Source organism: Mustelus asterias, chromosome 14 (genome assembly GCF_964213995.1).
Source record: "Mustelus asterias chromosome 14, sMusAst1.hap1.1, whole genome shotgun sequence".
NCBI classification, from domain to species: domain Eukaryota; kingdom Metazoa; phylum Chordata; class Chondrichthyes; order Carcharhiniformes; family Triakidae; genus Mustelus; species Mustelus asterias.
In genome coordinates this window covers 25,559,452-25,587,110 of record NC_135814.1, presented here as the reverse complement: position 1 = coordinate 25,587,110, position 27,659 = coordinate 25,559,452, and the positions used below count along the sequence as shown (strand labels likewise).

At 42.5% G+C, this 27,659-nt stretch overlaps 1 protein-coding gene across 1 annotated transcript in view; it reads left to right on the top strand.

The window, feature by feature from the left end:
• Positions 1-27,659, top strand: part of arhgap15 (Rho GTPase activating protein 15) — a 730,777-nt gene that overhangs the window by 397,592 nt on the left and 305,526 nt on the right. The window contains exons 8-9 of the mRNA XM_078228014.1: positions 7,462-7,557; positions 15,682-15,805. Coding sequence (XP_078084140.1) covers positions 7,462-7,557; positions 15,682-15,805 — 220 coding nt within the window. The remainder of the gene's footprint in view (positions 1-7,461; positions 7,558-15,681; positions 15,806-27,659) is intronic.

Genomic DNA, 27,659 nt, shown 5'->3' with positions numbered 1-27,659 from the left:
CAAATAGAATGGGAGGGATTTTCTGGCCATTCCTATAGTGGGATCTTCCCGTCCCGCCAACAGCGGGTGTGAACAATGGAAAAAAAAACCCACTGTTGACAGCAGTGGGACCAGAAGATCTTTCCACCAGCCAATAGCTGGCCACCTCCGCTGCAGCAGAACATGTTGTGAGGGGTGGGGAAGGGAATCATGCCCTATTATTGTACTGGAATTTTATTGGTTCTCACCAGTGTTTTCTCACCAAGTTAGATCATTGGGGGGTCCAGACAGAGAGAAGATAGGGAATAAATGTTCCCATTGGTGAAAGGATCAAGAACAAGGAGACATGAATTTAAGGTTACTGGCAATAGAAGAAATGAGTGGAATTTTACAGCCCCTCCCGCAAGGAGGATTTTACAGTCCTGCTGAAGTGAATGAACTTTTAAATCTCTTGCCACTTTTTCGGACCCCGCCCCTGGCGTGACAAGGCCATTAATTCCTGCCCAGTGGAGGTGAGAGTGGAAACCTTTTCACTCAGTAAGTGTTTAAGATCTGGAAAGCACTGCCTGAGAATGTGGTGGTGGCAGATTCAATCGAGGCATTTAAGACCGAATTGGACTGTTATCTGAAAAAGAAAAACGTGCAGGGTTATGAAGAGAAGGCAGGAGAATGGCACTACTTGATAGGCTCATTTGGAGGGCCGGCGCAGACACGATGGGCCGAAGGACCTCCTCCTGTAACAATTCTGTGAAATAAGAAGTAATCCAAGGGAATGAGCTGAGTTAATTTGCATGTTCCACATAGATTGCAACTTAAATAGTTAACAATCAAAGTGTGTGCTAATACTAGATTTACATGTTAACAGGCATTAGAAAATGTACTATTTGGGGCATGTAGGCAAAAATGTTCTTGAACTCCACAACTGTTCATAGACAAAATTACTTTTTGTATGAATATTAGCTCCAATGCACAACAGAAATTACATCTCTTCGAAGTTTTGATTGAAGTATATCAATATTATGTAAAATTAAAATCAAAGTATGTTGTAAGTGACACTGCCCAAACTTGTGTAAGTGGAAGCTTTTGATCTTTCATACTTGCATCATCCAATCCCTTTTAAAGTGATGGCATTAGTAATCTAATGAGATAGAAGGCTTCCAGTTTTTTTCCCCCTGTTGGTTAAGGTACACTGGTCTTCATCATACTTCCAATGCAAAAAAGAATGTTGAAATTGCACTCATTTATGCTTTCATGAATTAGCAGTGATAATTGTAGCCCATAAACGTTCTGGGGCCAAAAAAATGGTTCTGATTTTGTTTTGGTTTTTATTGCTTATTAAACCTACTACCCGTTGCTTAGGTGCAGCTTATGAACCAAGTCTTTAAACACAATCTGTGACTCATATTCAGATGTGGGCTTTTTTTTTTCTCTGTTAAATGCTGTATTTTAGGTGCTCTGGGAATGTAAAGTGGTTAAAAGACTGGGAAGATCAATTTTTGTCTGTTTTTTGGAGCCTCGTGTTAGTGTAATGCGGACATTAAATTACTCCAGTTTGGTGGTATTTTAGAAGCGAATGACCCAACCCCTAAGCAGCTAAATAGTATTTGTGTTCCATATGCCATATAGTTACTAAATGAGTATGATAATCACAAACATGTCACAGATTGAGCTTGAATGAGCCAAGAAGCTGAGTGACATGGCAATAATGAATGATAGCACCAGATTCAGTGTCAATCTTCACAATCTGTGCAGTATTATAGTTTACAAGGGAACTATACAGAAGCATATCTACAACACTTATTTTTACATTTTGGCTGAAAATGCTGTGTTTCCTTTTAATTATTATGCTCGCCTGCATTTTTTTGACTAGTGGGTATAACTTGCAGCAATATGTTCCTCCTAAGATCTTGTCAGCTATGAGCTTTTGCATCAGTTTTGCACCACGTTCTACTTTCTCGGAGTTTTGGAGATCATTGGAGAAGCGAGACGCAGCAATGTTATTGTATTAGGGTGGAGTAGTGTTTAGTATCAGTGTTATTAGATATTTATATGGTTTTAACTCTCTCGCCTTTTCCATAATATGCAACTCAATACTTATATTGATTTTGCAATTGCACTGACACAAAAGAAGCTTTCGGCAAACTTATCATTTATTTTATATATCTCTCCTTTAACAACCTTCACTCCCCCTTTCTCACAGACATAAATATTATTTCATTGCCTGCAAGTGAAGATTTTAACTTTCACTTGGATCCATCCCCATAAAGCATTATCTTGATTATTAACATGTTAAATAGACAAACACACTCATGATCCAATTCCTTACTAACCTGTTAGATAAACACCCTTGATCCATAAATCTACTGGTGAATCCTTTGGATATTACATAAGCACATGCGTAGGTTTCCACTGGATGCTCCGGTTTCCTCCCTCAGTCCAAAGATGTTGGGTTTACTGGCCATGCTGAATTGTCCCTTAGTGTCCCAGGATGTGTAGGTTAGGGGGATTAGTGGGGTAATTTTGTGGGGTTATGGGGATAGGGCCTGGGTATGATGCCCAGTCAGGGAAGTTGGTGCAGGCTCAATGAGCCGGATGGCCTCCTTCTGCACTGTAGGAATTCTATTCTATGATATATTTCATAACCTAAGTGATAGGGGAACCCATCTGAAAGTTAGATTCCTCTACAAATCTTGAGTTGGCAGATTGCAGTTTATTTTGATCCTTTCCACTTTACCTTCCTGTAGAGGGCGATTTCCACCAGTTTCAACTATGTTGTATATTAGAGGTTAAAATAAAAACTGACCAGTGAGCTGAGGTGAGATCCTTCTTCCATCAAAGAAATAAGTAACGTGCAGATCCCCAAGGCATGATAATGATTGACTCTCACAAGGTCTATGGGTGGGTTGTGCACTCCTGGCTGGAGATGATAACCTAGATGCTCGTGAGGAATAGAGTAGGGTAAAATGAACTGAAAACTATCAAACTGGGTTCATGAATGAATGGACAATTTCACTATATCAGGATGTTCTACAATATATAAAAATACTCTTCAGAATAACACCAATCACTATTTGAATATTTGCACACTTCTTATAAAAGTAGTTATTCACACACACACTAATTTCACTCTAAAGTTTCACCATCATCATAGGATCTGCAGAGGTTATAAAGTTTCATTACACTAATAATATAAATACTACATTGTTTGCAGAGCAATTTAACTGTGGGATTACACTGTACAAGGCTGTACTCCAAAATAAACATGTTGCGCAATAATGTTTGAAACAGATAGAGAATGAATTCTGTACCCAAAAAATAAATGCAAAATGGAATAGTGAAAATTCAATCATTAATTTTACCGGGTATAAAATGGTTTCTTCGCAAATCTGAGCACATTTCCTGCAGTTCTGTTAACTGAGCCAGCCAATCATGCTTCTGCCCCCACTACAGTGCTGACATGGCTCTGATGTCCGTGATCATGGTGTCCCATTCCTCCCTATCCTTCCTGACCTCTCAGCAGTTTTTAATATAGTTGCCCATTGTACTCCTTCAGCACTTCCCTTCCATTGTGCAACTGAGTGGGACTGCCCTGACTCGGTTCCACTCTTATCCCCCAATCATTGGTATTTATGCTATCTTGCAATTATTTGTTTTCTCTCTACCCTGCACCTATAACCTCAAGCCCCCTAAGAAACTTTCATTGGCTCCCTCCTATTTGTTATCTACATGTTGTCCTTTGGCGACATAATCTGAAGACATGGCATCAGGTTCCACATGTTCACTGATGATATCCAGTTACACTTCTGCACCTCCTCTCTCAACTGCCTGTGGTCAGACCCCTAGTCCTGGAAAAGACACAGTTCTGCAACATATACACAGGGAAGAACAAAACCCAAATTCCAGTCTCTCTCCGCCAGTTCCATTTTCCTCTCCAGCTACTGTCTCAGGTTGAACTAAATTGACCCTGAGCTAAGCTATCAATCCCTTATGCGTGCCCACTTCTATAACATTGACTGCCACTGCCCCTACCTCTGTCGATCTGCTGTTGAAACCTTCATGCGTGCTTTTGTCACCTCTAGAACATAAGAACATAAGAAATAGGAGCAGGAGTAGGCCATCTAGCCCCTCGAGCCTGCCCCGCCATTCAATAAGATCATGGCTGATCTGACGTGGATCAGTACCACTTACCCGCCTGATCCCCATAACCCTTAATTCCCTTACCGATCAGGAATCCATCCATCCGCGCTTTAAACATATTCAGCGAGGTAGCCTCCACCACCTCAGTGGGCAGAGAATTCCAGAGATTCACCACCCTCTGGGAGAAGAAGTTCCTCCTCAACTCTGTCTTAAACCGACCCCCCTTTATTTTGAGGCTGTGTCCTCTAGTTTTAACTTCCTTACTAAGTGGAAAGAATCTCTCCGCCTCCACCCTATCCAGCCCCTGCATTATCTTATAAGTCTCCATAAGATCCCCCCTCATCCTTCTAAACTCCAACGAGTACAAACCCAATCTCCTCAGCCTCTCCTCATAATCCAAACCCCTCATCTCCGGTATCAACCTGGTGAACCTTCTCTGCACTCTCTCCAATGCCAATATATCCTTCCTCATATAAGGAGACCAATACTGCACACAGTATTCCAGCTGCGGCCTCACCAATGCCCTGTACAGGTGCATCAAGACATCCCTGCTTTTATATTCTATCCCCCTCGCGATATAGGCCAACATCCCATTTGCCTTCTTGATCACCTGTTGTACCTGCAGACTGGGCTTTTGCGTCTCATGCACAAGGACCCCCAGGTCCCTTTGCACGGTAGCATGTTTTAATTTGTTTCCATTGAGATAGTAATCCCATTTGTTATTATTTCCTCCAAAGTGTATAACCTCGCATTTCTCAACGTTATACTCCATTTGCCATATCCTCGCCCACTCACTCAGCCTGTCCAAATCTCTCTGCAGATCTTCTCCGTCCTCCACACGATTCACTTTTCCACTTATCTTTGTGTCGTCTGCAAACTTCGTTACCCTACACTCCGTCCCCTCCTCCAGATCATCTATATAAATGGTAAACAGTTGCGGCCCGAGTACCGATCCCTGCGGCACGCCACTAGTTACCTTCCTCCAACTGGAAAAACACCCATTTATTTCGACTCTTTGCTTCCTGTCGGATAGCCAGTCCCCAATCCACTTTAACACACTACCCCCAACTCCGTGTGCCCTAATCTTCTTCAGCAGCCTTTTATGGGGCACCTTATCAAACGCCTTTTGGAAATCCAAAAACACCGCATCCACCGGTTCTCCTCCATCAACCGCCCTAGTCACATCTTCATAAAAATCCAACATGTTCGTCAAGCACGACTTTCCCCTCATGAATCCATGCTGCGTCTGATTGATCGAACCATTTCTATCCAGATGCCCTGCTATCTCCTCTTTAATAATGGATTCCAGCATTTTCCCTACTACAGACGTTAAGCTGGCCGGCCTATAGTTACCCGCCTTTTGTCTCCTTCCTTTTTTAAACAGCGGCGTAACATTAGCCGTTTTCCAATCAACCGGCACTTCTCTCCTCTGGGCCTTACAATCCTCCCCAAACTCTGCTTTCCAACATCCCTAACCTGTTGAGCAGTCCTCAATCCCTTTTGACCCATCATTTGTCTGTGTGCCTTTATCTTCCGATGCTAAAGCATTATCATTATGCTATAAGTTCTGGTAAGAAATGTTATTCTCCATAGTCATTCAGTTTGTTAAATTATTGGTATAAACTAGAGTGGATAGATGAAATATTTATGTTTAGAAAGTGCAACAATATCATTTTACTTGCTCATTCAGATGAACTCACTTCCTAATCATATTATTGTAATATATTTTGTGAGATTAAATTGGAAGATTATGGCATTGCAGGACCCAAAGAAGACAAAATAAATTAAATCATTTAAAATAGAGAGTAGAGAAAATAGAAAGAATTTGGGGTGATTTTTAATTTCCTCCCAAAATAGCATGAAGTGAGGAAGGCCAAACAATTTTTCAGGTGTGTGTTCAATCAGTATTATTCGGGTAAGTTGCTGAATGTTCAGTAAGGGCTAGTACACGGTTTACCACCTCAGACACAGAAAATTGCTCCACAGAAAGCAGCGGTGAAAGATAGGGGAGATGCATTGGTTGGGGATAGCCAGTAAAGGGCCACAGTTTTACTTTGGGTCTAGGAGGAAGATCTCACCTGAAAAAGAAATCCTGGCCAAATCTGGAGTTCAGGCTTCATAGAACTGTTGATCCAGCAACTCACGACCTGGTACAAATGGGAAAACCTCACACTGGGAACATTCCACCCACGTGTATCCAAAATTGCAAGTGGGTCTTACCACCGCACAGGACCCGTTTTGCAGATAGGAATCAGCCTCTTGCCTGGTCCAGATGGACATGCAGGTTGTTCATATTCATGTCTGTCTGAATATTTCGTCTGAGAGCCTTGTGTGACCAAAGTACCCCTACCACTGGACCACAGTCCCACCCTCATTCCTGATTGACCATAGACAGGTATCTGTTTACCAGTGAGAAGCAACATTTCAAATAGCCCCCATTATAGAGTAGACATGAAAAGATGTAGGGCGGGATTCTGTAGCCTCCCCTCAGCGTTTTTCATGGCAGCGCACAATTTGCTGATGGCAGGATCCTATGGTCCCACCGCTGTCAATGGGAATTCCCATTGAAGTCACTCCTCACTGCTAGGAAACCCATGGGTACACCACCGGCAGGACCAGATAATCCAGTTGGCATTAACGGCTGGAGAATTGCGGCCATAAACTTGATTTACTTTTGCCTGCACTCATGTTCCAGCTTAAGACCCCTGTATATTTTCCATAGAAGAAACTTCAGGGAGGTCTGTCTGTGTAACATGGTCTTCAGTTTTATAGATGAGTTGTAATTAACTGGGCCTTTCTTCAGATATTCTGGCATGTACCATGTTTTACATCAGCAAACACATTTTTTACCATTTAAGGAAACAGTAAATGTTGGAAGTACAGGCAGCTATCATCTACATGGCAAATGAGAAATAAAAAAGTTAATATTTTAGTTGAAAACTTTTCATCAGAATTCAGATTTCCAGCATTTGTAGGGTTTCCTTTCTTTCATCGTAATTATTATTTTTTCTTTAAGGCCAGAAAAATGAACTAAAGCATCTGGTTTAATGAAACATTCCCTTCTCTGTTTTGGGCAGATGTGCATGGAATAAATAATACAGGGTGGACTGGTGGCGAGGCATTGATTGGTCTCCGATTATCATTGTCTCATATGACTACCAAGAGAAAGAAAATTAGATGGACCGTGGTCATTTTTCACCCAGCAATTCCTATGTTGTTGTCAAGCAATGTTGATTTGGGATCATAATGAACTAAGTGCTGACCCATTAGATTGCTGTGCTTTTCCTGTATTGTTTACAGCATTGAACAAAATTACACACTGATTTCTCTTTCTTTTTGACACAGCTCACAACCTTCTCAGGGAATGAATTTCTTCTCCATTCGGACGATGACAGTATACATGATTGGTACCAGACCATCAGACATGTGATTGATAAATTGGTACGTATAATGTCGTTAACGCTATTAACTAAAATAGCTTCCCTTGGAAACAAATGAAAGGATTTTGTATATTTGTTCAATCTGTCTTAGAAGTTGCACAATAAACATTTTTAATTTTTTTGCCAAAAAAATACTTTCCCATATATTTCCTGAGCTTCTCAAGCTCTGATCGGCCCCTTTAGACTATGTTTCTTTTGTTTATAGTTCCCTGTGGCATTGTTAATCCCTCTTTGCATATTTTCTATAAAATGGTTTGGCATGATGTTTTTAAATTTAAAACAGACCTGAAATGACTCAAATAGGACATAATGTGCATTTATAATGTGCATTTAGTTCAGCCATGCTAATATGTAACCCATAAATTTATACTCTGCCTTAACACTAACATCAACAAAATAACCCTCATCTAAATTCATTCATAACAAATTATTTGCAAATGATATTGAATCCTTCACATTTGACACAAACAAACATGATTTTATTTGTGTCCTACATTTTTACATTTTGACTCAATGAGATCTTATTTCATTTTAAATGATGGTATTCAGCATCTTTAACATTTTGTAGAAACATTTTCAATGGAAGCGATTCTAAACACATCTATTCCAATGTCTCCATTTTATTTATTAAGTTTATTTTTGTGTAACACACTCACAAGCAATAAAATTTCAGGACAAACAAAATTATTTCAATTGAGCCTTAAGTAGATGTGAGGTGTGATTTAAGCACACAGACTGAACAGAGATTGAAACTCAAGATTCCTTTGTTCCACCGGCATCAAAACGGTACAAACTCTCGAGGGAAAGTGTAACTCCAAAGAACAAACTACTTGCAGACAATATTCGCCGCCTATTCACTACCAATGCCCCAGATCTCTGCCATATTCAGGGCCTCGGCTTCTCAACACAGTTTGACTCATCAGGTTTCTTCTGCTGAGTTGCCCTGCTCTCCTCCCTTTCTCTATGAGCCTTTTCACAGGGGCTACCATTCAGTCTGGTTGGGTTTCCAATTTATGGGCGCATGGTGGCACAATGGTTAGCACTGCTGCCTCACAGCGCCAGGAACCCGGGTTCAATTCCAGCCTTGGGTGACTGTCTGTATGGAGTTTGCACATTCTCCCCGTGTCTTTGTGTTTTTCCTACGGGTGCTCTGGTTTCCTCACACAATTCAAAGAGGTGTAGGTTAGGTGATTGGAAATGCTAAATTGCCCCTTAGTGTCCCAAGATGTGCAGGTTAGGGGATTCATGGGGTAAAAGTGTGGGGTTACGGGAATAGGGTGGGGGACGCTCCTGGGTAAGATGCTCTGTCTGAGGGTCAGTGCAGACTTAATGGGCCAAATGGCCTCCTTCTGCACTGTAGGGATTCTATGATTCAACTGTCATTTCTGACTCCTTAGCTACCCTCAGGATCTTCAAGTTTCGCTGGGCTCTCATCACACTGTCACTCAAGTCTTAGACTTGCCCTTGCTGCTTTCTCCCTCACCTCATGGCTTCTGGTTCTACCCCTCAACTTGTCAAGGACACAGGTCTCTGCAGAAAAGGGCCCACATGGACCAACCAGTTTCCCTGCTCAGTGTTCTCCCCCACCAGTGCCACCTGATGCTGGAGACCCTGTTACACACTCCCTGTTTTTTTTGGTGAGTTGCCATCCAAGGATTAGACATATCACATGGTTACTGTAGCTTGGTCAATTGCTTGACCAGTATGTTGAACTGAGCTACAACAGCAAGCTTATTTGAGCCTACATTGGTGACAAAATTGCCTCACTGATCTGGGCAAATGATAAGTGTTGGGATGTTATTCAGCATTTATTCAAGATGACCTCCTCAGCCTCTCTTCTGATCTGGCACTTTTAATAGCATCTCTCCGATGGGTCAGTCACATATGCATCTAGACTGGTTATGTCTCCAGAGAACACATGATCAGAACACATGATGGTTGCTCCAGTTGCATCCTCCCTGTCTGATACCTCAGCATCTCCTGCCAGCACTGGAGTTGGCCTCCTCAACTCATTGTCCCTTTAATCCCGGACACACACACATTCTAGGATTCTTCTTCGCTCTTCAACTCCTCTTCACTCAGGCTACCACCAGTTGGCACTTTAGGTTCCATCATGCCATGAAGTGGACTGCTTGCCCCCACATTATCCACCAGAACTTTGCAATTGAGTAACATCCCCTGGGAACGATCATCTGAGATCATCCTCTAGCTACAGGTTCAACATCATGGGTGTGACTTCCAGTTTCCAGGCCCTTTCTCTGCTTTGGCCAAAATGCATCTCTTGCAATTCTGACAGTAGCTGGGCATATCAGCAGCCATCACTAAGCAGTAATGCCACCTTCTTGTCAGGGCAGCTGCCTTCTCAGAAACTCGGTATGCCGCCTGATCATGAACCACCTGAGTCAACACTTGATGCTTGAGACTGCCAGGCCAGATTAGTAGCCCCACCTCTCTCCCATTGTCATGAACCAGTTGATGGAGAATTCCATCTTCCTCCCTGATCCTCTTCCAGCACCGCAACACTTTCCGTGCCTGTTTAATCGCTCTCATCAGATGGCCCTGATGGATTGGTGGATGTTGGGTTTTCTAGTAGCAGTGAAGTCCACCGATCTCTGCATTGAGCAGCTGAAGCTGCTTGAAGTCCACTTCTGAGGTGGACGGCAAAGGCGAAACCACACGTGGTTCTACCCTTCTGGATTGGGCTTGGATCACACTCATAAGCATGCTGGTAAAATTTTGATGATTTTCTGCCTGGATTCTGCAGAGGATTGAGGTGTGAGTGTCGCTGTTAGCTTGAAGCAGAGGTATGGCATCAGCCACAACCCTCTCTGAACTGGCAAGAGTGAGTTGCCGTCCATGTTCAGTCTTCCAGCCGAGTGGCTCTGTATCTCCATTTCCTCTGCCAGTCCTGTACCTTTTCTGGTGAGGGCAGGGGAATGGAGTTGCACTGGCTGGGGTCACCTTGCCTGATATCTGTGGGATTAGTTAAGGGCAGTCTCATTGGAAGTACCCAACCCTGCTACAATTTCAGGAGTATCCCTTGGATGTTCTCAGTCGTGAGGCTTCCTGTGGAGATGGGACAGCAAGGATTGGATTTGTGCTTGCTGTGCAGTAATCTGTTCCGCCTGCTCCTTCAGCCTGAGGTCTTACATCTCTGTCTGTGTCGCCAGTCACCTCCTGGACGGTGGCCTCTTCCCTGGTCTTAGGAATCCAGCCTTTCCCCATGATCTAGATGATGTAATCTTGCATGTCAAAGTAGCACAGTGGGGTTTTGTCACTGTTAAGTCTCTTCAGCTCTCGCCAAATTTCTTCAACACTCACTACTTCAGCTAGCCGATCTTTCAGCTGTATGTCCCTGGTCGATTTGAAGACCCAGGAGGACAATTCATTCAAACAACTTCACCAGCTCCAGGGATATGGAGACCAAGTCCTTTCCTTCAGTTGCTTGTGCCCATAACATGGTGACAGCTGCAGCAGGCTGCTGCTCCCCCCCCCCCCCCCACCCCCAAAAAACCCATACCACGACTTCAAAGAGTGGCCATCAACTTCTTCGAACGTCTGCACGTCTCCCCAGTATTTTCCTGCAAGTCTTCCTGACGGATGGTCCAAACCGAATGCTGCCTGCTCCCTCTCAATGAGGCTCCCCGGATGCCATGGCTAGCTGCCCTCAATCCAGTCCTCAGCCACCACCAGGTCATTGGATGTATCCAATCTTTCCCCAAGTCTGTCCAGCTTCCTACCTGTCAGCAGGTAGAATATGTGGGATGGGATATTCCATCCTTCCTCTGCTACCTGAAAAGAGGGCACACTGGAAAAAACTTTCTGGTCATTGCTTCGATTTTTACCTTCATCTCATGAAGCCTGTGCCTCTGCTGGAGCTGCAGTTATTTCCCTCAGCCTGCCTTGCTGATGAGGGCAGTTTCAGATATTTCACCATCCGTTCACCATCTCAGCCAGGAGATTCCATTTCCTCCATCAAATATTGATACCTGTGCTGTGGAATGCCAGTTCTGACTCCAAAATGTGATGTATGTTTTAAGCACATGGACTGCACAAAGATGAAGAAAAAAACAAGTTTTCTTTAATCCACCGGCATCAAAATTATAAACTTTCAAGGGTAAGTATAAGTCCAAGGAACACACTATTTGTAGAGAATATTCACTCTGGTACACCAGATCTCTTCACTATTCAGGGCCTTAGCTCCTTAATGAAGTGACGACCAGGTTTGTCATGCTGTCCAGCTCCAGGCTGCTCTCCTCCCTCTCTCCATGAGGCTTCTCAGAGTCAGGGGTGCCTTCAGTCTGACTGATTAGATCTCCAAATCCCATTTCTGGCACTATAACCAACCTGAAGGGTTTCAAGCCACCCTAGGCTCCTGTCACACTACCACTCACAAGTCCTAAACTTGCCCTTGCTTCTTTCCTCCCTCACCTCATGGCATCTGGTCCTATCCCTCAGCTTGTCAAGGACCCAGCTCTCTGCAGGGAGGGGTCTACAGAGGCTGATGAGTTCCCCTGCTCGATGCTCTCCCCCACTATCACCACTTGCTGCTGGAAGTCCTGCTACATAGAAATAAGTGCCTCCTTACAAGACTTCAGCTTAGGAAGAAGAAAGGCTTTCATTTATACAGGCAAAATGCTGTGGATGTTCGATACCTGAAATAAAAACAAAACATTCTCGAAGCACTCAGCAGATCAGGCAGCAACATCTGTGGAGAGAGCAACAGAGGAAACTTCGTTTCAGTCTCCACAAAGCTTGCTCTGTTTCTTTCTCCACAGATGTTGCCCGACTGACTGAGATTTTCCAGCCTTTTCTGATTTAAATGCACTTATATGTCACCTTTCACAACCTGATAGAATCATAGAATCCCTACAGTGCAGAAGGAGGCCATTTGGCCCATCGAGTCTGCATTGCAACACAATCTCACCCAGGCCCTATTCCCATAACCCTTCATATTTACCCTGCTAATCCCCCTGACACTAGGGTCAATTTACCATGGCCAATCAACCTAACCCGCACATCTTTGGACTGTGGGAGGAAACCGGAGCACCGGAGGAAACCCAAGCAGACACGGAGAGAATGTGCAAACTCCACATAGACAGTAATCCGAGGCCGGAATTGAACCCGGATCCCTGACGCTGTGAGGCAGCAGTGCTAACCACTGTGCTACCGTGCCGCCCCAACCTCAGGACATCTCAAAAAGCTTTACCGCTAATGAAGTACTTTAGTAATCATGAATGTAATGTAGGAAATATAGCAGTCAGCTTTACACACAGCAAGGTCCCAGAAACAGCAAGGAGATAACGACCAAGTAATCGATTTGTTTTAGTGATGGATGGTTGAGGGATAAATGCTGGCCAGGACAAAGAGGAAAACTCCTCTGTTCTTCTTTGAAATAGCGTCATGGGATTGTTTGCATCCATACGAGAGAAAATGAACGTTTAATCTAAAAGATGGCATCTCTGACAGTGCAGAATTCTCTCAGTACTGCATTGGAGTACCTGCCGAAATTTTGTGCTTCAGAGTTTTCACAGCTTCCTGGGACACTGTGCTGCCACAGAGATTTTTCAGTAACTCAGCAACGACTCTTAAAATGTTTCTTATGTCTACAAAATATTTACAGGGAAGGACAGGGTGGATAAGGATCAGCTGTTTGCACTAGTTGAAGGCTCTAGAACCAACAGCCATAATATAGAACCCCTACAGTGCAGAAGGAGGCCATTTGACCCATTGAGTCTGCGCCGACCACAATCCCACCCAGGCCCTATTCCCGTAGCCCCACGTATTTACCCTGCTAGTCCCCTGACACTAGGGTGAATTTAGCATTGCCAATCAACCTAACCTGCACCTGGAGGAAACCCACACAGACACGGGGAGAATGTGCAAACATCACACAGACAGTGACCAGCGGCCGGAATTGAAACCACGTCCCTGGCACTATGAGGCAGCAGTGCTAGCTACTGTGCCACCCTTTTAATATAAAAATTAGGGCCAAGCCATTCAGGAGATATGTTAGAAAACACTTCTACATGCAGAGAGTGGTGGAGGCTTGGAATTCTCTTCCTCAAACGGTGGTGGATGCTTGTTCAATTGTTAGGTTTAAATCTGAAATGGACAATTTTTTACTAAGCAAGGATATCAAGGGATATGGGCAAGAGCAGGTACATGGAGTTAGGCCATGATCTTATTGAATGGCAGAGCAGGCTCGAGGGGCTGAATGGCCTTCTCCTATACCTATGTTCCTATGTTATTGTGATTTTGATATGCAACGTTGAATATTTTTGAACTTTATAAGTTCTTGTCTTTGCGATACTACAGTTTTTTTGTAGAATGGAGGCCTGACCAGGATCACCTGGCTGTTCTGTCCTAGTGACTTTGCAATTCTAATTGATTTATATAAAGACCCACCACCACAGTTGCCATTGATGTCAATATACAACATGATACTGTGGTACACCTTTGCACGGTTTCTGATTTCTATGTTTGTAAAATAAGCGTAGATTAATGCATAGAGATCATACACATTGAAGAAGAGTGGATATTGACAATGAAGACACAGGGAAGTTGTGGAGTACCATCAGAAATATAAAGCAGGAGGTCACTCACTAAAGGATGGACCACAGTGTGCAGCACTGCAAATGCTGCTCACATCCTCAGAACAAATAAAAACATTTTTGCCTTAGCAATTTTACATTGTGTGGACATTATGGAAAATTTCAGTGGGCAGCACGGTGGCACAGTGGTTAGCACTGCTGCTTCACAGCTCCAGGGACCTGGGTTCCATTCCCGGCTTGGGTCACTGTCTGTGTGGAGTTTGCACATTCTCCTCGTATCTGCGTGGGTTTCCTCCGGGTGCTCCGGTTTCCTCCCACAGTCCAAAGATGTGCGGGTTCGGTTGATTGGCCATGCTAAAAATTGCCCCTTAGTGTCCTGAGATGCGTAGAATAGAGGGATTAGCAGGTAAAATATGTAGGGATATGGGGTAGGGCCTGGGTGGGATTGTGGTCGGTGCAGACTCGATGGGCCGAATGGCCTCTTTCTGTACTGTAGGGTTTCTATGATTTCTATGATTCTATGATAAATTGTGGCATCGGGGTGTTTTACTTGTTTGACCTACCAGTGGTGTGGTGGGAAGATGGTGATGGTTTTCAATAGCATTGGCCAAACCTTTAAGTGAAGTTTTAACTCTACTTTTTGAACATAATCAGATCAATTATACATGATGGTTAAGGAGTATTAACCTCATCGCTGTGCAGCTTCACAGTAGGTCTATCCACTTGCATTCTCAGAAGTATTTCTTTCCTTCCTATTCCCTAGTCATCGCACCATCCTCCCATCAAAAGATTTGGGGGGGAGACATACGCAAAAGTGTCTCTCAATAATGCTCGGGCACTAACTAGTATATGATGTGAAGGGTGTTCTGGTTACATTTGCCTCTTGGTTTTCCCTCTCTTGAAATGGAGGCATCAAGAACAAAGATAAGTACGGCTCACGAACAAGCCCTTCAACCCTCCAAGCCTGTGCTAATCATGATGCCCTAACTAAACTAAAATAAAAATTCTGCCCTTACTCAGTCCATACCTCTCTATTCCCTCCCTATTCATGTACCCATCCAGATGCTTCTTAAAGTTTACTAATGCTTTCACCATCTCCTCTGGCGGTGCATTCCAAGCATTCACCACTCTCTGCATGAAAAACTTACCCCACACACCTCCCTTAAACTTTCCCCCTCTCACCTTGAACCTGTGCCCCCTTGTAATTGACACTTCCACCCTGGGAAAAGGCCTCTGACTATCCACCTTGTCTATGCCTCTCATAATTTTGTAGACCAGATCTACACACAATACTCCAGATGCAGCCTAACCAAGGTTTTATATCACTTTGCTTGGCATCATCATCTATGATCTGGCACTGTATGGAAATTTTACTGTGCAAGGAATCTGAGGCAACAAAGCTGAGTCATTCTGTACTACCCTAACTACTTTTATTATTCTCCAGCTTTATTTAAAATTGGTCATTGGTACATGTACAATGATCATAGTTTCCCTAAATGTGTTAATGAGTATATCTCCTAATATATTCTCTTATTCTCTTCTCTTATCAACTTGTAACATATCAATCAAAGGGAAACTCCCCATCGGCAGTCAACATCTGGAAAAGCTCTAGTAGTGAAGGATTGAACAGGAGTGAGGGGGATAACAGCAAGTCAAATCCAAAAGAAGCAAAGCCTGAACACAGAAAATCATTGAGTAAGTAATCTAACATGAACGCATCTTATCCATAAAGGCTTCTCTTTAGAATGCCGCATGGAATCACATTCTGTAAATGCATCAACTGTTGAAAAGTTTTGTTCAGGAGATGGGAAGGTCACTGGCAAAGGCAAGCATTTATTGCACATCTCTAACTGGCCTCAGCAAGGTGATGATGGTACATCTTTTTGAACTGCTGCAGATATAGGTACACTGTTCCAGGGTTTTGACCCAATGACAGTGAAAGAATGGCGATACAGTTCCAAGACAGGATGGTGTGAGGCTTGGAGAGAAAGTTACAGGTGCTGGTGTTCCAAGGAGTCTGCATTGTTCTTCTAGATGATAGAGGAAGTGCTATTGACAAGTTGCTTGTTTGTCCTAAATGGCATAAAACTTCTTGAGTGTTTGTTGGAGGTGCACTCATCCAGGCAAGTATTCCATCAGACTCCTGACATATCGTTGGTGGACAGGCTTAAGGAATCAGGAGGTGAGTTTCTGGTCACAGAATTTCCTGGTCTTGTAACTTGAATGAAAGTTCACCTACCATAGATCTTTCAACAAAGAGAGAGGCTATTTAAATAATACCAAAAGAGAAAATGCTGGAAAATCTCAGCAGGTCTGGCAGCATCTGTAAGGAGAGAAAAGAGCTGATGTTTTGAGTGCAGATGACCCTTTGTCAAAGCAGAGGCTTTTATTAGGGAGGCTCTTTATCCAATTTTGTCTTTGATAACAATTCCACAATGGACCTATTTAATCAAATCCCATTGACTGTTCTTTCCCTGTACTGTGTAATTTTTTTCCTTAAAAAATGTTTATCTCAAAGTTTGCATTTCAAGTTTGAATAACCTATTACTGGAAAAGACATACCTGCTAATTTAGATGGGTGTAAGGTGTCATAATATTGAAAAATAGTCAACCCACTTTTTATGGTCTTGGGTATAAGGCTTCTATTTAAATTGTTTAATTAATGATCCACAACAAATAGGACCTTGATGATGAAAAATATAATATTTCTGACATTTTAATATCTGACTCTTTTTTGTTAATTTGTGCCAGAGTTGTTTCTGAAGTAAATAGCAATTTATCACTCCTTCCTTCCAGAAGCAAAGAGCCCCCAACAACTCCCACCTCCATCCCACAACCCCTCAATCCGTCAACCACCCATTGTTACCTTTTCTAAAGAAAAGCAAGAAGAAATCGAGAGTTGGTCATGATGACTACTGCCCCTTACTTCAAATAGTTTTGGCAATGTCAACCATTCCTGCTTTTAAAGGTGAACATTGGAAAATCATAGTTGAAAGAACCAAAACTGGCAAACTAGTCATCTGGAAGAAATATGCAAAGCTTTGCTCAACAGTAGAGTTCCCTGATCTGTTACGTTCTGTTGTACTGTTCAGAAATGTTCAACATTGTGATTCCTTACTGCTGGAAGTTGAAAGTATTCCTAATCCGCTGTAGTGTCTGCTGGGACTGTGGATAAGCAAATAAGCACTTCTAAGCTGTCAATGTTCATTCTCATTTCGTTCACCTAAGATACGGCAGATTTCTGTACCCAAGGTCAAAGCTTGTTCCAGTTATTTAGCAGATTCTACAAGAACAAATGTAGGAATCCAGGTCACTGGACAGACAGACAATTTATTGGTTAAGTGAAATAAATAAATATCAGACTTTGAGTTTCTGTCACAGATCCCAGTGTCCATATCTTAGCTGATAAGTTGGTTGTATCCAACTTTCAGAATGTTGCTGAAAGCAGAACTACCTAGAAGCTGTATGAATGGCATCAAATTGAACAGAAATAGTATGACTGTGAAGACTATTGCTTAAATGTATTTGTTACAGAAGTATAGATGAGAAAATACATGTTGGTCTCGCAATACCCTGATATGGTGAATAAATGAAGCAATAGATGTTGGTGAATGCCCTGGCACTATCATCAATCATCTTAAAGGAGAATTCCATGCCAACTGGCATTGAGAACAAGCCAGGAGGCTATTTATCATTACGGAAAGTTCATTCTGCATTGTGTCTGAAATCAAGCTGTTTTTGGCTTTATAGAATTTGTGTAGTTTGGTTACTCCAACGTGTTATACTTTCAGAGAGCTGTGGCCAAGTACAATTTCAGCACTACTTGCCTCTTTTTTTGTTAACTGAATTGACAAGATCGCTTTTGATGGAAAATATGAACTTGGTCCTTCATTGAAAGCAATAAACTTCTTTCTGAATTCTTAGCAAAAAATAAATAAACTTAACAACAATACATTGGATTAATATTTTGGGGGCTTTATTACATCACCCAACTGTATGCTATTGAATGAAAATTAGCTTATGACTCACTTTTAACCTTTTCGTTTTCGAATATATTTATTAGTATGTAGTGGACATTTTATTATATCCTAATATTTAAATGAAACTTAGTTCAGAATGAATTTGCAGTGATTCTATTAGAATCATTAGCCGTGGTGTCAGCTACTGTTGGCTGAAGAAAAAAGCAGACCAAAGTCAGACTAGAGATATTGGGTGGGATTCTCCGATCTCGTTCATGGCCATCTTGCTGCAAGTGAGAATGAAGAATTTGGCATTCCAGCCAAAACTCCATTCACTTTCAGCGGCACCGGAGAATCCCATCCGCAAACATGGAAGGAGGCTTTTGGCAGTTCTATTGTCAGAACGACAAACAGATATGTTGGTGTGATTAGAAGACCCTCGGTACACTTTATGGTTTAAGGTTGGGATTATGAGCTAGTTAACCCTCACTGTGGTGGTGAATCATGTCAAATGACTGCCTTATAATCACATTCACACATGCATAAAATATAAGCCATGCACATGGGTGGCATTCCTGGATATCATCTAGATTCTGCTCTCTTCGAGAATGTGATTTTTAAGGATTACCTACCTTTTTCTGCCACTTTCATGTGTCTACATTTTTTAATCAAATGTTGACATTTTCAGATTCTTTGAAAAATACTGTGACATAAGGTTGCTCACATGAGGGATGGCAAATATGCCAATGTTTAAAACACAGCTATAGCGTTGCCAAAGTATGGTGAAAAACTCACTGCTGACACTGTTAAAACTAAAATAGTGCCCTCTTTGGAATGCTTGGAAAGGCACTGGTATCACGCAAACCTGACCAATTTTCCTTCCTATCGACTTACAAGTAAGCAAATTTTTAGAGAATACTGGAGTGCGAGTGAATTATCAACCCACAGCCTCACAATTTCAAAACATCAGCTTCCCTTTGGCAGATACCATTAATATTTTGCCTAATGCTTGATAGGGAGCACATTGATATCTAGAAAAATCATGTAAACAACTTCTTTGACATGTATGAGTGCTACTACCCCAATAAGATGAATGATTCAAACATTCCTTTTTTTAGTCCCCACACAGTGATGTATTTCATTATTGCCAGTGCTAGGCCTGACTCAGAAATGAAGAACCTTGAGTAGCAGTCAACTTTGAAACTCCATCAGACCTTCTGGCTATCAGTAAAAGGACAGCATTTCCTAAGCTAAGAAGCTCTATTAGTGTAGCATCTCAGTAGCGTGACATATTGACCAAAATTCTCTCGCCTCACCCACCGCAGGAATCATAGCGGGCGAGAAAGAAAATTTGTTAGACCATTCAAAGGTCCATTGAGGTCGGGCGAGAATTTCAGGTTTTGGGGCATGTGCAGCCGGACGATCCCGTCCATTATATCACATCAGCAAACAGGCTGGGCTGGGCATTGGATTTCAGTGAACATTAGTTAAGTGCTGCATTCCAAACTATCAAAAAATAATACAATGCCCTGATGTGTCAACGATACCCGATGTTTGTCTATTAACTTATTTCCAACATTGCAAAGTGGCAAGACCCATTATTATTTTTCTCAAGGTCACTGTGACCACATTTGAAAACAACTAAAGCATCTGGTTTACATTCAGTCTTTACCTCTAAACCGTTTGCGTCACAACTTTCTGTGGATAAAACTGTAAAGATAGGCGTTAGAAGGGAGATGTAGTTACGCACTATTGTTGTGCAGAGTTACGATCGGAAATTCTTATGATACAATTTTGATGTATTGGAAATTTGCCAAATAAGGCAAACAAAAAGGAATAATGAAGCTTTCAAGTGAGTCCCCTCGTGGTTATATCAAGATTGAGCACTTGGTTCAATAACTCTAACTTAAGACTCTCATAAAAGAAAGAAAAGCCTGTAATTGTCAGCCTCATAGTTAATCCTTAGCCTTGTGTCATTTTTCTATACATGGAATTTTAAAGGCTTCCTCTGATACACAGGGGATCAGACTTTACAGACAGGTAGGCTATTCGGTAAATGCTGCCGATTGCAGTTATGTGGTACTGATGTTTGCTTTGAGAAAGATTTCAACAAAGAAATCCTTTTGCAGCTCAAATCAGAAGTACTCCCTGTGGTGCTCTGTACTATTCCTGCTCTCTTTGTTGTTGCCTTTTTCTCCCGTCAGCTTATATTGAAACCTGGCATTTGAAATCAGACTGATATTTGATGATTAATCCTCTTTTTATCACGCTGCGAAAGCCATGTTTAAATGCTGGAATAATTTGCACATCATTTAATGAATGTTTGCTTTGAAACACTTACCTTGGTCTTTTTATTCTTTCTTCTTTTTCCCTGTAGATTTGTACTGTTTGTTTTTGTTCTGCTGAAAACAAATCGGCAAACATTGCTGTTGTCTTTGGATCATCAAAATTGTTCAAAGGAAATCTGCGCAGAAATCTATATTTGTTTGAATTAACAGTCAGCGTATTATTTAAAAGGTGATGCCTGGAGTCAAACCAACTACCTTTACATGTGCAAGTTACTTAACTTTTGTAAACTTCCCGAGTTTAGCCTCAGCCATTTTTCAGTTAACTGGGTGGGGGGGGGTAAAGAGTTTCAGAGGTGATTATGTGTGAGTACTACTCACCTCAACATGCAATGGTTTGGAGCAGTTGACCATTATTTGTCAACGAGAGCATTTTCAACAGTTAAGTAGCAATGAGCTTGACCATGTATTGGCTGAGGAAATGAGAGTTACAGTAGCTTTTCATTGGCGCAAAGGCCTCAGTGCATTATAGAAGTCTCCCCCATGTTGCTGTTGCTATAGAGGAAGCATATTCTCATAATACATTCCAATTAAGCATGCTCAGTTGACTAGTGAGAGAGACCCATTGAGGATAGACTGAATGATTGAAGGATGAGACAAAAGCTTTTCAGTTGTTTTGATGATCTTCAATTCAGTAAGACAGTCTTCTTGCAAGTGTTGCTATTCAGTCAAACTTCAAATATTATATTTTTCAGTTTTTCTTTTGATCTTGTTTACCAAACACTAAGCCCTTTAAACCATAGATTAATACTTTTTATTTTCTAGATCACTGACTTTGACATGGGATCTCAAATCATTGGAGAGCACCGTATTAGCAAACCCTGTAGTATGCCAGGGAGATTCTTTGCACAAAAGGATTTAATAGAACGAAAGCAGAATGCTCCCAAAAATACCACTCTGACTTTGAAGACTCTTGACAAACTTCAATGAAAATATAGCATTTGGAATGTTTAATTAAAACATTTATTATAGACCAGTGAATTTCTTTTCCCCATTTCTTTTGCACACATTTACACACAGCAATGGACATTATTTACAGCTTATAGTTAAACAATTGGGTATTGTTACTTACGAACCCAGAGGAATAATATTGGAGAGAAAGACTTATCACCACCATTGGTGTGTATCTGGGCATATGACATAGAGCAATTTAGATCAGTCAATCAGAATTAGGTTTATTAATCTTTAGTTTAAGGCTTTATTGCTTGGTAAACTTCATTGTGACAGTTGAATGTTCTGTCATCCAGTAACTTAAGCGTAACAGATTTAGTCCTATCACCTTTTCAAGGTAATGTGGAAGCCTGATATATTTTTGCAACTTGATTAGATCAGGGGAAGGCAAGGCATGTTTTTTTTTAATGGTATTAGCTGCCATATGGTAAGTTTAAAGATTCAGTCTGAATATTCGTGAAAAATGTTAGGAAGTGGGTGAGTGAGTAGGTGGAAAGAGGTAGGTAGGTGGATAGGTGGATGAGGTGGGTAAATGGGTAGGGGTAATGTCAGTGAGTGAGTAGATCACTAAGAGGGTAGGGAATAGGTGGATAAATGGATATTCAGGTCGGGGGTGACAGGATAAGGTTGGGAAGGATATTGGGTCAGATCAAGGGGCTAGTCAGCGTGTTCAAGAGGGCAGTCAGGTGGTGAGGGAGCACAAGGGGTTAGGGGGTAGTTGTGGGTTTGGGAGAGTCATCGGCTGGTTGGGGGGGGAGGCGATAGTTTTGATTTGATTTGTCGTCGCGTGTATTAGTCTACAGTGAAAAGTATTGTTTCTTGCGCGCTATACAGACAAAGCATACTGTTCATAGAGAAGGAAAGGAGAGAGTGCAGAATGTAGTGTTATAGTCATAGCTAGGGTATAGAGAAAGATCAACTTAATATATGGTAGGTCCATTCAAAAGTCTGACGGCAGCAGGAAAGAAGCTGTTCTTGAGTTGGCTGGCTCAAATTTCCTTAGTCTTCTGAGAAAGTAGAGGCTTTGGTGGGCTTTCTTAACTATAGTGTCGGCATGGGGGGGACCAGACATGTTGTTGGTGATCTGGATACCTAAAAGCCTGAACTCTCGACCATTTCTACTTCATCCCCATTGATGTAGACAGGGGCATGTTCTCCATTATGCTTCCTGAAGTCGATGACAATCTCTTTCGTTTTGTTGACATTGAGGGAGAGATTATAGTCACCGCATCAGTTCACCAGATTTGCTATCTCATTCCTGTACTCTGTCTTGTCATTGTTTGAGATCTGACTCACTACGGTGGTGTCATCAGCAAACTTGAAAATCGAGTTGGAGGGGAATTTGGCCACACAGTCATAAGTATATAAGGAATATAGTGGGGGGGATGAGGACACAGCCTTGTGGGGCACCGGTGTTGAGGATGATCGTGGAGAATGTGTTGTTGCCTATGCTTACTGATTGTGGTCTGTGGGTTAAGAAGTTCAGGATTCAGTGGCAGAGGGAGGAGCTGAGGCCCAGGCCACAAAATTTGGAGATGAGTTTTGTAGGAATAATGCTGTTGAAGGCTGAGCTGTAGTCAATAAATAGGAGTTTGACCATAGGTATCCTTGTTATTTAGGTGTTCCAGATTGAGTGCAGGGCCAGGGAGATGGCATCTCCTGTGGACCTGTTGCGGCAGTAGGCGAACTGTAGTGGATCCAGGCAATCTCGAAGGCTGGAATTGATTTGTGCCATGACTAACCTTTCAAAGCACTTCATAATGATGGATGTCAGAGCCACCAGACGATAGTCATTGAGGCATACTGCTTGGCTTGGTCATCTTGTTGAAACAGAGAGGGGCATCAGATTGTTGTAAAGAGAGGTTGAAGATGTCTACGATTACCCCCGCCAGCTGATCCGCGCAGGATCTGAGTGCTCGTCCGGATACCCCATCTGGGCCAGTCGCTTTCCGTGGGTTGATCTTTGAGAAAGCTGCTCTGACATCTGCAGTGGTGACCCCAGATACAGGTTCATCCAAGGCTTCCGGGGACCAGACACGTTGTTGGTGATCTGGATACCTAAAAGCTTGAACTCTCGACCATTTCTACTTCATCCCCATTGATATAGACAGGGGCATGTTCTCCACTATGCTTCCTGAAGTCGATGACAATCTCTTTCGTTTTGTTGACATTGAGGGAGAGATTATTGTCACCGCATCAGTTCACCAGATTTGCTATCTCATTCCTGTACTCTGTCTTGTCATTGTTTGAGATCCGACCCACTATATTCCTTATATACTTATGACTGTGTGGCCAAATTCCCCTCCAACTCGATTTTCAAGTTTGCTGATGACTTGGGGTGGAGGGCATGCTCTCGCTGACCTCATGCTCAAAATGCGCAGAGAATACATTGAGCTCATCAGGGAGGGGTGTGTTGGAGCCAGCGATTTTGCATGCCTTCATCCTGTAGCCTGTTGTGTCTTGCAGATCTTGCAATAGTCAGCAGGGGTCCATGTGGCTAGCCTGGGACTCTAGCTTGGCTCAGTACTGTCCTTTGGCATCTTTACTGGATCTCCTTAGATCATATCTGGCTTTCTTGTATTGGTCAGGGTTGCCTGACCTGAACGCCTCAGACCTAGACTTCAGCAAACAATGGATATCCCTGTATCCAGTTGGGAAACATGCAGATTTGCTTCTTTGACACACAGTCACCTACGCACTGGCCAATGAAGTCAGTTACTGTTGTGGCGTACTCATTCAGGCTAGTCGCAGAGTTTTTAAATACTGACCAGTCCACTGACTCTATGCAATCCCGTAGGAGATTATCCGATTCCTTGGGGGGGGAGGGCGTCAGGAGGGTATATGAGGGTCTGCGGGTATTAGGAGGAAACTCAGGTGGTCGGAAGGTTAGTTGGGTGGCTATGGCAGGTGGTCAAAGGGTAGTTAGGTGGTTGCAGAAGTAATTGGGTGTTTAGGGATTAGTCAAAGGGTTGGAGGAATGGTCAGGTGGTTGGGAGGGTGTTGAGTGTTCAGGAGTGTAGAAGGGGGGATAAAAAAAGAAATGCTGGATAAACCCACAGGTCTTGCAGCATCTGTGGAACGAGAAACACAATTAATGTTTTAACATGTAGATGGGAGAGCCAGGAGGGTATTCATGAGGTTAGGAAAGTAGTTGAAGGATCAGTGTGTGTGACTGGGGCCATGGTGGGGTGTCAGTTGTGGTGTTACTGAGGAGTTACACTAGGTTTTATTCTGTCTAACATTTCCTGGTAAATAGCTATCCAGGTAAGTACAGTGGAACTGCCCAAAGTCTCTGACTTTAACTTAGGGTCAGAGACGTCGGGCAGGATCTTTCAGCCACACTTGCTCCCAAACCGGAAAATCCAGAATGAGGTCAACGGACCTTTTGCATGGACTTCCCCCACCTCCCCACCCCCCCTCCCCACCCGCCCGCCTGCTACAATTCCCGAAAGAGGGAAAATTGCACCCATCATGGAGAATTCCCTTACCTAAGGCAGGACATACTTGTCATGGTGGTAGTGCAGTGGAGTTTCACCGCACTAACTCCTGGGATCTTGGGACTATCCTATGAGAAGTGATTGAAGTAACTGAGTCTGCATTCTCCAGAGTTGAGAAGAATGGGATGTGATCTCATTGAAACTAACAAAATTCCTTTGGCCTTGACAGGCTAGATGCAGAAAGATGTTTCCCCTGACTGGGGGAGTCTAGAACCAGGACCAACAGAATAAAGAGCAATCCATTTAGGACTGAGATGGGGAGGAATTTCTTCACTCAGAGGGTAGTGAAACTTTGGAATTCTGTACTCCAGAAAGTTGTGGATGTTCTCTGAGCTTCTTGAGTATATTCGAGACAGAGGACAGAGATTGATAAATTTCTCGATGCTTATGGCATCAAGTGATAAATAGATTGTGCAGGATAATGATGCTGAGGTAGATGATCAGCCATGATCTAATTGAATAGTGGAGCAGACTCAAGGGGCTAAATGGCCTACTCCTGTTTCTTATGTTCTTGTGTTCTGACATGCATCCCAGTAATGCAACCCAGAGACCAGAAGACTTTCCTCTATGAAGTTTCTGTTTGTTGCAATGAGCACAGCTTTTTAAACTTAAACCTTTGACTCACAATTGTTTGTATGAATTTTTAGGTTCTGTTAAGATACAAATATATACTGAAACTATGACCAGAATTTTACCATCCCGCCTGCCATGGGAATCAGAGTGGGTGAGGGGAGAACCATGGAAAGATCCATTGATCTCGGGTGGGGTTTTACAGTTTCGGGATGAGCGAGACCGTAAAACCCTGCCCTACATGTCCGAAGTTTCAGATAACTCTCAAGATGTGAAAGGGTTGTGAGAAAAATTTGCTTTATATATTATTTGAAAAATATGTCAAAATATTCCAAAATCTAGATCAAAAATACGTGAACAGACCTCCAGAAGTTTTACAGCACATTCTAATCATTGCCTTAAAAGGGTAATAATAAAATAAAACCACAAAAGGGAAACAACAAATAGGATTATTGGCATAGTAACAGGACACCAAAGCAAACAAATGAAACAAATGCTAATCATACAGAAATGTTGAATTAACACATTCTACATTAGCCTGTGATCAGTATTTGTAGATTGCAGCTATACTGCTGACTGTGCCTTCAACAAATCTTGCCATTAAGGAACATGAATTATTAATATTATGAGAGAGAAAAAGGGTTAAAGGCAAGTTTGTCAAACTCCTTAGAGACCCAGTGGCTCTTTGGGACACATTTTAATTAAAGTTAAAGTAAAGTTTATTTATTAGTCACAAGGCTTACATTAATGTAAGGCTTACATTAACACTGCAGTGAAGTTACTGTGAAATTCCCCTAGCTGCCACACTCTGGCGCCTGTTCGAGTCAATGCACTTAACCAGCACGTCTTTCAGACTGTGGAAGGAAACCAGAGCACCCAGAGGAAACCCACACAGAGAACGTGCAAACTCCACACAGACAGTGACGCAAGCCGGGAATCAAACCCAGGTCCCTGGCCATGTGAGGCAGCAGTGCTAACCACTGTGCCACCCCGGTTGGCTGTGAAGTTCTTTGCTTTGTCCTAAGGACATGAAAGGCACTGTATCATTGCAAATTCTTTCTTCACTTGCAATCTCTACTGAGCTGTTTCTTCCTTCAATGCAAATGTTCAGTTTCCAGTCTCCTTTTCACTGTTTTGAAATAGGGAGAGATTGAGTGGGCAGGGGGTCTTTGAATTGGTGACTGTGAATGGATTCCTGTTCACGGCGTGACCCCTCTCGTACATGATCTCCTAGCCTAGATACCTGATTGGGCACAGAGCCCCCCTATGATAACTCCCAGGACTTGCATGGGGAATCACTGATTGACCTCCCTGTAGAACACATAGAATACAAGCTCCCTGGTGAATGGTAATTACCATACAAGGTGGAGCTCATATTCCAAGCCTTTTATAAAGCAGGCCCCTGAATGGGTCCATTATTGTATTATCCCGATTGGGACTTATTTGCATTCACCATAGGCTTGTGGTTTTGCTTTACTTTATTTTGTGCAATATAGCACTGTTCCTTTATAGCTGACTCCTGGGATTATTATACACCTTCACACATCTCGCCCAGCGTCTGCTGATTACCCAACCGTTGCTTGATTCACTTTGCTCAGATGCAGCCTCACTCAACTGAAAATCATAAAATCCAGCCCAGAAATGTCTCCAACATTTGTTCATCATCCTTCTAATGAATATGAGTTGATGCCTTGAAATTACGCCAAACGTATTAATAGGACTCAATTTATATACAGCCTGTAGAATCTTGAATATACCCTATAAGATCAATAAAAGACGCCTTGACAAAAGTTTGTGTGGCACTATTTGAAAAAGAGCAGGAAGTCCTCCTGGCTTCTTCAACAATATTTATCCTTCTACCAACACCCACTGAAAGAGTTGTTTGTCGAATTTGCTGTGTGCAAATTGGCTGCTGTATTTCCCGACCAAACAACAGCGACTACACTTCAGAAATAAACTGCTGGCTGTGAAGTTTTTTGCTTTGTCCTAAGGACATGAAAGGCACTGTATCATTGCAAGTTCTTTCTTCACTTGCAATCTCTGCTGAGCTGTTTCTTCCTTCAGTGCAAATGTTCAGTTTCCGGTCTCCTCTTGAAATTCAGATGCCTGATTCACTATAATTCTTGTTTGTCACCGTCCCCCCTACAATGTCACGATGTTACCATCAGAACTGGAAAATATTAAATGTGTTATAAGTTTTAAGCAAGTAGAAAATCAAGGTGGGGAG